The 11,834-nt window shown below is 36.5% G+C and overlaps 1 protein-coding gene across 1 annotated transcript in view; it reads left to right on the forward strand.

The window, feature by feature from the left end:
- The window catches only part of LOC128690778 (tetratricopeptide repeat protein 14), a 93,630-nt gene that overhangs the window by 80,235 nt on the left and 1,561 nt on the right, over positions 1–11,834 (forward strand). Inside the window, exon 8 of the mRNA XM_070088456.1 lies at positions 3,198–3,389. Coding sequence (XP_069944557.1) covers positions 3,198–3,389 — 192 coding nt within the window. The remainder of the gene's footprint in view (positions 1–3,197; positions 3,390–11,834) is intronic.

Genomic DNA, 11,834 nt, shown 5'->3' on the forward strand with positions numbered 1-11,834 from the left:
AACAGTATTTAGATAAAGGTAGGGAAGTTTTTATTGCATTTATGGATTTAGAAAAGGCATATGATAGTGGATATAGGAGCAATGTGGCAGATGTTGCAAGTATATGGAATAGGTGGTAAGTTATTAAATGCTGTAAAGAGTTTTTATGAGGATAGTGAGGCTCAGGTTAGGGTGTGTAGAAGAGAGGGAGACTACTTCCCAGTAAAAGTAGGTCTTAGACAGGGATGTGTAATGTCACCATGGTTGTTTAATATATTTATAGATGGGGTTGTAAAGGAAGTAAATGCTAGGGTGTTCGGGAGAGGGGTGGGATTAAATTATGGGAAATCAAATTCAAAATGGGAATTGACACAGTTACTTTTTGCTGATGATACTGTGCTTATGGGAGATTCTAAAGAAAAATTGCAAAGGTTAGTGGATGAGTTTGAGAATGTGTGTAAAGGTAGAAAGTTGAAAGTGAACATAGAAAAGAGTAAGGTAATGAGGGTATCAAATGATTTAGATAAAGAAAAATTGGATATCAAATTGGGGAGGAGGAGTATGGAAGAAGTGAATGTTTTCAGATACTTGGGAGTTGACGTGTCGGCGGATGGATTTATGAAGGATGAGGTTAATCATAGAATTGATGAGGGAAAAAAGGTGAGTGGTGCGTTGAGGTATATGTGGAGTCAAAAAACGTTATCTATGGAGGCAAAGAAGGGAATGTATGAAAGTATAGTGGGTGGTAAATGCAGCAGCGAGGAGACGGTTGGAGGCAGTGGAGATGTCCTGTTTAAGGGCAATGTGTGGTGTAAATATTATGCAGAAAATTCGGAGTGTGGAAATTAGGAAAAGGTGTGGAGTTAATAAAAGTATTAGTCAGAGGGCAGAAGAGGGGTTGTTGAGGTGGTTTGGTCATTTAGAGAGAATGGATCAAAGTAGAATGACATGGAAAGCATATAAATCTATAGGGGAAGGAAGGAGGGGTAGGGGTCGTCCTCAAAAGTTTTGGAGAGAGGGGGTAAAGGAGGTTTTGTGGGCAAGGGGCTTGGACTTCCAGCAAGCGTACGTGAGCGTGTTAGATAGGAGTGAATGGAGACGAATGGTACTTGGGACCTGACGATATGTTGGAGTGTGAGCAGGGTAATATTTAGTGAAGGGATTCAGGGAAACCGGTTATTTTCATATAGTCGGACTTGAGTTCTGGAAATGGGAAGTACAATGCCTGCACTTTAAAGGAGGGCTTTGGGATATTGGCAGTTTGGAGGGATATGTTGTGTATCTTTATATGTGTATGCTTCTAAACTGTTGTATTCTGAGCGCCTCTGCAAAAACAGTGGTAATGTGTGTGTGTGTGTGTGTGTGTGTGTGTGTGTGTGTGGTGAAAGTGTTGAATGATGATGACAGTATTTTCTTTTTGGGGATTTTCTTTCTTTTTTGGGTCACCCTGCCTTGGTGGGAGATGGCCGACTTGTTGAAAAAAAAAAAAAAAAGTTAGTCAAAATTTATTTAGAAGTCAAGGAATGTTTGTGGTTAAAAAAGTATTTTTGTAAAATGACTGAATATGTGAATGTTTCTACATCATGTGTGCCTTGTCCCATGCTCAAAGGAAATTTTCCTTATTTTCTTTGATTATACAGTGCTCACCTTTAAAGAATGAGGTTTTGTAACAGTAGTTCACAGTACATAACTGCCTTAGATGCATCTTGCAGGTTTTATGATGCTGTGATGCTAATTAAAAAATTCTTTGTTATATAATCTTACCATTTCAGTTATTGTTTTTGCTTTTACGCTTCTATTGTTTTATATAAGATTTCACAAATAATTGAATCTTAAAGATTCTTTATCTCAACATGATACAATGTTTGTACAGAGATGGGTGACATTTAGGTGTGCATGCAGAAAACCCTTAGTATGCAGAGCATTTCGGGCAAACTTAAGCCTATGTTAAGATATGTTTAAGTTTGCCTGAAATGCTAGAGTGGTTTTAACAGTAAACACTTTTTTTTTTTTATTTTTTATCAAGCTGGCCATATCTCACCAAGGCAGGGTGACCTAAAAAGAAAAACGAAAGTTTCTCTTTTTAAAATTAGTAATGTATACAGGAGAAGGGGTTACTAGCCCTTTGCTCCTGGCATTTTAGTCACCTCTTATGAGATGCATGGCTTATGGAGGAAGAATTCTGTTCCATTTCCACAAAAGTTGACATCCTCTCAAAGATGTGTAATGTACCACAAACTGCACTGCTTACATTATGCCATTCACTGATCTACCTCTACTTCACCTACTCTATTTGTGCCTGGGTATACACAATAGCAAATCACCTTAAGCCAACAATAACTTAACAAAAAGCCACAATGTAAATGATCACACAGTCCACTGCTGGACAACATGTCTTCCCCACTCTTCAAAGACCTAAATCTACTTACTAGTCTATAAAACATTGACTCTTACTACTGTGCATCCTACATTTACAGAACAATAAATTCTAATATTAATCCCAACCTGAAGCACTTTTTTGATAGTTGCAACAGGACCCATAAATGTAATACTAGGCGCAAAAATCTCTATTGACATACCCTGTGTGCGGCTTAATCTTTGTAAAAATTCAGTGTACATGAAAGGACTCAAAATCTGGAACTCTGCTGGCAATCTCTAGAGCCACTGTCTGAGGCAGCATGTTCAAAACTACTATTAAAAAACACCATCTCTCCCTAACATATCCCAACATCAGCTAAATACTGTATGTGAAAATAATATGTCCATATTCTCATTCTCACAAACATGTGGAAAACAATATAATCTTATTCTTAATATCTGTAATCCTCACAACCATTAAATGTGTCCACATTATGTAAATATGCTAGAATCCTCATTACCTATTTTCATAATCAAACCTGTTATTCTTAAAACAATTAAATTTGATGAAAACCATATAGCATGTACTAATAGAATTTTGAATTCTTTTGTATTCATTGTAACTCCTGAATTTGTATTTACAACCACTTAAGAGACTGTATATAAAAACTCAATTAGTCATTGTCTCATTATTCTTAAATTAGTCTTATGTTTGCCCGAAGTGCTCTGTATGATGATCCTAAGTGTTGTATCTAGTTTTTGTAACTATTGGCAAAACTAATGATTTTTTTCTTTGAAATCATTATTAGAAGAGAATTTTCAAATGGTTAATCTTCAAAGACATTTTATACCTTTTTTAGATACAAGTTTCCTGATCGAGAGATGTACAAAAATCTGAGAAAGGCTCAAATGTCTCGCTGGGCTCATAAGTCAGTGGCAGATGGAGTGGTTTTCTTCAAGCGAGGCCAGTATGAGGAAGCTTTCCAGTGCCTCAACAAGGCCCTGCAGATTGACAGCGAGAATGTGGAAGCTTTTGTAGCAAAGGGTGCTTTGTAAGTGTGTGTGTGTGTGCTATTGATTCTTTTTGGCATTCTCATGGTGATAATATCTAGTTAATTTGCCATATTTCCTTCATTTCACCCTCACCCTGTTTTAAAATATATTTTTCTTTCAAATATGTATAACAGTTTAATGGACTAACATAATTGCAGATTGCCTGTTATTTCTGAATTAATTTATTTTTGATGATTATTAGTTCTGGAGACACTACTGGCATAATTAAAAATAGAGTATACGTACTTTTAATCAGAACATTAAATGTGAAGCAAAATGGGAAGATAGGCTGTGGTTGCATGCTGTGGGTGTGGTGCAACTTATATTAGAGAAAGTAAAATTATAAGGAAGCATTTCATTGTTATGTTTAACCCTTTGACTGTCGCGGCCATATATGTACGTCTTACGAGGTACCGTGTTTAACGTATATATACTCATAAATTCTAGCGGCTTCAAATCAAGCAGGAGAAAGCTGGTAGGCCCACATGTGAGAGAATGGGTCTGTGTGGTCAGTGTGCACCATATAAAAAAAATCCTGGAGCACGCAGTGCATAATGAGAAAAAAAAAAACTCCAACCGTTTTTTTTAATTAAAATCCCGACTTTGTGGTCTATTTTCGTATAGTATTTATGGTTGTATTCTCGTTTTCTTGGTCTCATTTGATAGAATGGAAAACATATTATAGAAATAGAGGTGATTTTGATTGATTTTACTATAAAAAGAACCTAGAAATGGAGCTCAAAGTAGGGGAAATGTTTGATTTTTGCCAATGTTCAAAAGTAAACAAATGATGCCATTGTCCAATAAATGTCCAACTAGCCATTCTAATATGCAGTCATGAATGGGTTGATGTTATTTATACAATTATTACAGTATTGCAGTAGTCTGCATAATAGTAAGTCTTTTATTTTTTGTTTGAATAAAAATTCAAAATAGAAAGCAAGAGTAATACCAGAGGGGCCTGGAGACATGACTGATGAGCAAAGAAAATGTTATTTTAGAGCCAGGAATGTCTGCATTGTTCATTCTGGATCTTATTTTGAAATTGTCATATTTTTTAGTTTTCATGAAATTGGCCAAATTGCAAATTTCTGACCACATTATTAGGTAGTTGAAGTCAGTAAATGGGCAGTTTCTTGTACTCAATCGATAGAAAAAATGGAGTTCTAAAGAAATAGCTACGAGTTTAGGCGACTGGAACAATGGAATTAGCCGAAAATAGGGCTCAAAGTGGGAGAAATCGCCGATTTGTAAACAGCGCCGAGGTCACTAACTTTGTTAGAGCATAATTCCTTCAGTTTTCCATCAAATTTCGTTTTTTGGTGTCATTACAATCGGGAAAAGATTCTCTATCATTTCATAAGAAAAAATAATTTTTTTTTTTTTTAAATTTTGCGACACCAGGAGACACCTCAGGATTGGGGGTTGCGACAGTCAAAGGGTTAATACTAGAAGTCATAAATATTTATACTTTAAGATTATGGGTGAACAAACTTCTCTACTTCCAGTTAAAGTGTGAAAATTTCTTGGTTATCATCTGTATTTTATCCTTCAGTTTGATTACTTTCCTTAGCAGCAAAGTTGTTCAGTATATCTTCATAGGGTATGACATTCATGCATTATCGATAGTCCCTCATTCCTCAGAGTTAACCACATTCATCTGTGAAAATATTCTCTCTATACTAGCATTAGAAAAGGAAAGGGAAAATAATACCAATGCAAGAAATTAAATATTTGTTAAATTTTGTTTTCCTGCAGAATTTCTTTTCTCATTTACTTCAGCCCAAAAGATGACACTGTCTTCCAAACATGATTTGAGCCACTAATCAAGATTAACAATATCCCACACATTTTGAAGGTTGTCCATGTTTAAGACTGTAGACTTGTATTTGCAAGCAATTAATACAATAGAATCCTTTGTCTGAGAACTAACAGTAGTTGGATGTAGTAAACCTACCTTTTGACTTATTATTTGTCTTTGCCATTATTTAACCCTTTGAGGGTTTCGGCCGTACTAGTACTGCTTACGACCCAGGGTTTTTGACGTACTAGTATGCCTAAATTCTAGCGCCCTCAAATCTGGTGAGAGAAAGCTGGTAGGCCTACATATGAAAGAATGGGTCTATGTGGTCAGTGTGCGCAGTATAAAAAAAATCCTGCAGCACACAGTGCGTAATGAGAAAAAAAAACTGACCGTGTTTTTGGAATAAAACAGTGACGTTGCACTATATTTTTGTATGGTATTTATTGTTGTATTCTACTTTTCTTGGTCTCATTTTATAGAATGGAAGACATATTACAAAAATTGAGATGATTTTGACTGGTTTTACAATGAAAAGTACCTTGAAATTGAGCACAAAGTAGCAGAAATGTTCGATTTTTACCAAATTTCAAAAGTAAACAAATCGTGCCAAGCGTGCAATACACGTCAACTGGTGAGTCTAATATTCTTTCACAAGTGCACCAATAATATTTATACCATTTTTTACACTAATGCAGTAGTCTGCATGACAGTAAATCTTATATTTTTTGTGAGAATAAAAATTCAAAGTGGAAAGCAAAAGAATATAAGAGGGGCCTTGAGACGTGACTAATGACCAGAGGAAATGTCATTTTAGTGCCAGGAATGTCTTTCTTGTTTATTCTGAACCCTATTCGGAAATTGGCATCTTTTGAAATTTGTGTGAAATTGGCAAAATTGCTAAATTCTGACCACTGTCCTGGATAGTTGAATTTCATAAATGGGTGGTTTCTTGCACCCATTCGATAGAAAAAATTGAGTTCTAGCGAAATATTCATGTTTTTTGTCGACTAGTACAGTGGAATTGGCCAAAAATGGGGCTCAAAGTGGGCAAAATCGCCAATGCGTAAACATCGCCGAGACCGCTAACTTTGCGAGAGCATAATTCCCTAAGTTTTCCATCAAATTTCAAACTTTTGGTGTCCTTATGATCGGGAAAAGATTCTCTATCTTTTCATAAGAGAAAATAATTTTTTTTTTTTTTTAAATTTGGCCGACCCTGAGAACAAGTTTCGGAGAGGGCCTGTCGACCCTCAAAGGGTTAATTGCATTGAATTAGTATTCCACATCCTAAGAGGCATATTTGCTTATTTCATTTCCTTGTTAGCTTCTCTGTATAAGGATTTCAGATCCTCCTCTTTATTCACAGTACCTTGAAGATTGTCCACATAGAAACTTATCTTTAAGATTTCTTTGAAGGCACTTTCATATTTCTTCAAATGTATATTTAGAGTAGCTTCTAGCAAGAATGGAGAGAATGTTGCACCAAACAATGCTGACTTGAAACGATAAGTTTTCACAGGACTTTGAGGATCATGTGGATTTTCAGGCCACAAGAATCGAATATAATGTCTGTCTATTTCTTGTAGTCCTACTCTTAAGAAAGCTTTGGAAATATCAGCTGTGTAGGCATATTGGTTTGTGTGAAATTTCATAAGCACATCTCCAAGCTTCTCAGTTAGGGTCCGGTCATCAGACAGTCATTAAGACTTGCTACATCTTTATTTGCACATGTGCTGCATTTGTATACAACATGTAATGGAGTGGTTTCAGAATCCTTTCTGAATCCTTTCAACTTGTCTTTGACTACTTCCTCCTTGAATTTATTGTCCAACTGTTCTTGTATGATATTATCATAGACAGTCAGTAGCTCTGGATTCTTCCTGAGCTCTTGTAATTTCTGCTTTCATTTGTCCAAAAGCCATGCGATAATTGCTAGGCAGATGTGGTGGATTTAATTTCCATGGTAACCTAACCCAATACTGTCCATCTTCATATCTGACAGTGTCCAAATATTGGTTATAAGTCTGAGACTCTTGTGGGCTTGGTTTATTTACATCAATACCTATCACATCTAAATTCAACAACTTATCAACTGGTTCATTAATTTCTTCCAGTAATGACGATTTTTGCTGTGGTACATGATCAGCGGTTATCCTTGTAACTAATACATTTTCCATTGAATCAATATCAGTTTCTGTCCCACTTTGAGAGGGAATTGGACCACATATCATATGGCCTGCTGTTTTCAGAAAGTGAACATCATATTTACTTACTATATTTTGCACAAAACATTGATGATAATCACTTCCAATGATTAAATCATTTGGACTAATTGTGTCCATCTGTATGTCAGGACAGGCTAACTTGACTTTGGCTGCTTTCAGTGCTACAACTGTTTCTTTTAATCCCTGGATCTGCAAAGACTTAGGGAAATCATCTACTACCACAGCTTCTACTGTCTTTCTGTCTTTCCTGTTTCTTAGACTTACAGTGAATCTGGCCAGGTCATATGTCTGTTTACCAGAACTTTGGAAAAAAACCAGCTATATCTAACTGTATTTTGGTATAGGGTTGTTTATTCAGTTTATATAACACTGTTCTTCTTATGAAGGACCTTTGTGAGCCTTGATCAAATAGTGTTAGCACATTGGTTTTGTGTAATTTATTAGATAACTTAACTTGAGCTATTGGGAGAGCAGTTGCTTTAACCTTATCTCTCACATTTAATGCTGTTGCTTGTTGATTCCTGATTCTGTGGAAGTCTTCTGCTGTTCAGCATAAGTGCTTGGGCATAATGCTGTATGCATTTAAAACACTTCTTCAGTGAGCATTTACCTCCCTTGTGTTCACCTAAACACTTGCTCAACAGCTGAAACAGTGCAACATGTTTATGTGCCTCCATTGTTGTGCATTGACTACAATACTGTGCCCAATATGTTCCATCACAAAGTACACATTTTGGAGTACGTTTATGTGTGAGTCTGTTTACTGTCTGTTGTATTCACAGCTTGATAAGTGCCTACATGGGATTTCCCATTCTATATTTTAGTGGGAGTAATACTCTTTTTATACTGAGTTGAAGGTTTATTATCCACAGGATTTGTGGATTTTTCATCTTGTCTCTTTGCTTGCATGCAAGAAATTATTGCTTGTAAACCATTGCCAATTTCTTCACGAGTGAAATAGCGTTTATTATAATCTTTAATCGTTCAGTAGTTTGTGGTGACAGTTTATCCTGTACAATACCACTGATAAACAATCACATTGCCTTAGGTCATATTTAGCTCCTGGAGATCTGAGACTGTTGTCTAATGTGATCCTAAATGACTGTAAGTCTGAAAAACAATGTTTGAGTGGCTTCAAGCTTGAAATTGAGACTGCATGTCTAACCCTGACTTTGTCAGAATCAAAGTAATTGTCTGCTAAGACACGTAAGGCTAGATGATAATTACTTTTAACCACCGGAAACGACTTAATCAGTTCGTGGGGTTCTCCCTTCACAAGGCATTGAAGATAATTGAACTTAGCAATCTCGTTAATATCAGTTTGTGAATTTACTATGGACTGGAAACCACTAATGAACTCTTCGTATTTATTTCCTCCTTCAAAAATGGGTAAGGACAGTGAAGGCAAACTTGGTAATGGAATACCAGTTGTGGCAGGTGTAACAGGTGTTTGACCACTAGTTACTGTAGGTCTCTGTGACAGAGTTTTGCGGCAGGTAGCCTGTACTCCTGTCCACCTTAATTGTTGATCACTAAAAGGTATCCAAGACATTTTTAATTTCATCCTCAGATGGATTTGATTTTAGGAATTCGCTTTCATATTTCGCATAATCTGAATTAATTATTTCCAGACGCTGAGTAAGTAATTCCAGTTTTGCCTCAAGATCGTCAAAATCTATGTTTGCATTTTGAGTCAACCCTTCACAGACTGAAATTAGATTGTCTAATTGTGTAATCTTCATCTGTAAAGAATTAAATTGAGTATCCAAGGAAGCCATTGTAATGAGATACTGATAATTCTAGCACCACACTTAAAGTGTTTAAACACACTACACTGCTATGAACAGCTGAGTGCTTGTTGTGATGTGTCAGCAACAATGCTGACCTACTAACCTTGACCTCAGGGTCAGTGACCTTGAAGGGTACAGGGTACATACGTCCAGATGCTGAGTTGACTTATGACATTATACGCTTCATTCACTATACATCTATGTAAATGTCACTGTATAACTGTATATCACACATGTATATTTCTTACACATATATATAAATGTCACTGTTAATATAAAAGCTCACACTTTATATAACTTCCTTTAACCCTTTGAGGGTTTTCGTCGTACTAGTACGTCTTACTCGTAGGGGTTTTTGACGTACTAGTACTCATAAATTCTAGCGGCCTCAAATCTAGTGGAAGAAAGCTGGTAGGCCTTCATATGAAAGAATGGGTCTATGTGGTCAGTGTGCACAGTCTAAAAAAAATCCTGCAGCACACAGTGCATAATGAGAAAAAAAAACTTGGACCATTTTTTTTTAATAAATCAGCGACTTTGCAGTGTATTTTCGTATGGTATTTATTGTTGTATTCTAGTTTTCTTGGTCTCATTTTATAGAATGGAAGACATATTACAGAAATTGAGATGATTTTGACTGGTTTTACAAAGAAAGGTGCCTTGAAATTGAGCTCAAAGTAGCAGAAATGTTCGATTTTTACCAAATTTCAAAAGTAAACAAATCGTGCCAAGCGTGCAATACACGTCAACTGGTGAGTCTAATATTCTTTCACAAGTGCACCAATAATATTTATACCATTTTTTACACTAATGCAGTAGTCTGCATAACAGTAAATCTTATATTTTTCGTGAGAATAAAAATTCAAAGTGGAAAGCAAAAGAATATAAGAGGGGCCTTGAGACATGACTAATGACTAGAGGAAATGTCATTTTAGTCCCAGGAATGTCTTTTTTGTTTATTCTGGACCCTATTCGGAAATTGGCATCTTTTGAAATTTGTGTGAAATTGGCAAAATTGCTAAATTCTGACCACTGTACTGGATAGTTGAATTTCATAAATGAGTGGTTTCTTGCACCCATTCGATAGAAAAAATGGAGTTCTAGCGAAATATTCATGTTTTTTGTCGACTAGTACAGTGAAATTGGCCGAAAATGGGGCTCAAAGTGGGCAAAATCGCCGATGCATAAACATCGCCGAGACCGCTAACTTTGCGAGAGCATAATTCCGTAAGTTTTCTATCAAATTTCAAACTTTTGGTGTCTTTATGATCGGGAAAAGATTCTCTATCTTTTCATAAGAGAAAATAATTTTTTTTTTTTTAAATTTGGCCGACCCTGAGAACGAGTTTCGGAGAGGGCCTGTCGACCCTCAAAGGGTTAATATATAACACTTAAATATATGAGAGACAAACATAAGCACAGTCTCGTCACTTAATTTGTACCTATAAACATTATAAACACTGTGTATATATACACTCAACACAAACTGAACCCCATCTGGTGTTGTTGATGTCAGTGCTTTTGAGTGTGGTCGCCAGTGAATGACTGATGCCATCCCCCATTTTCTGTTGAGTGGGTGATTGGATGAGCTGCCCCTGGATGACTCTGGGTGAGCCTCCCTTTTCTATTGGCTAGCTGGGCTGCCCATACTCTGTGATTGAACCTGGAGGGACTCATTTATTCTGATTTATATTGTAAAAACACTAGTTTTACAGCTTCTTTTTGAAGGACCTTGGCTCATAATTTATTTGTACACTATAGTACAACAAATTTGGACCAAAATGTAGTCTTTGTCTGGTTCAAGGGACCAACTGTATGGCATAATTTATCTCACTAAATTATGATCAAATAAATTTGTAGAACAAATTAATTTTGTATCAATAATGAGGATACTTAGCTTTGTTGCTGTCTCTGCCTACCTCAGCTTCTCCCAGTAGGTACCTTTGGTGTGAGACAGTTGTTCTACAACCATGGAGCTGTAAAGGATAATTATAAGTATAATTACCCCAAGGGGGTGTTATTCAGCATATCTCAAAAACTGATTGCTGAAGTTATACGTACTGGTTTGGGCGCAAAAGCCCGTGAGTAACTGGATTATGGTACCATCTAATAAGACATGAATTAGATATCCACTGTGCAGCCAACCTAACCAATATCGTGCTTATTTGACATACCTGGGTATTTGTAGCTGACTCGTAAATACACCTGGATATCTGCTGTCTTGATTGAAGCAGACATGTTCTTTGAAGAATGTCGCTGTGTCTTCCACCCCATCGGGAAATTCACAACTCGCTGTTTACACACTGTTCATCAAGATTTGTCTATTGTTCACAGTCATATCACTAAAGAAACTGATCACACTTCTCTGTAATTGTTCTGCTGTGTCCGTTGAGATTCTTTTATGCACAAAAACGCACGGATCAGTGTTCTTTGTTCGTTATCCCAGCATTAATGTTTCCCCTGGCCCTAAGCCCTGCTTCCAGACACACAAAAGAAGTGCCGACAAAGCATATCTTCCCTGCTTGACAAACTTCCACCATGAACCAATGCAGAATGCTTGATTCCCGCTGTGTGGGCAGACGTCAATGTACATCTTTAACATGACAACAAAGTGGGAGCAGGATT

This window comes from Cherax quadricarinatus, chromosome 24 (assembly GCF_038502225.1).
Source record: "Cherax quadricarinatus isolate ZL_2023a chromosome 24, ASM3850222v1, whole genome shotgun sequence".
In the NCBI taxonomy this organism is placed as follows: Eukaryota; Metazoa; Arthropoda; class Malacostraca; order Decapoda; family Parastacidae; genus Cherax; species Cherax quadricarinatus.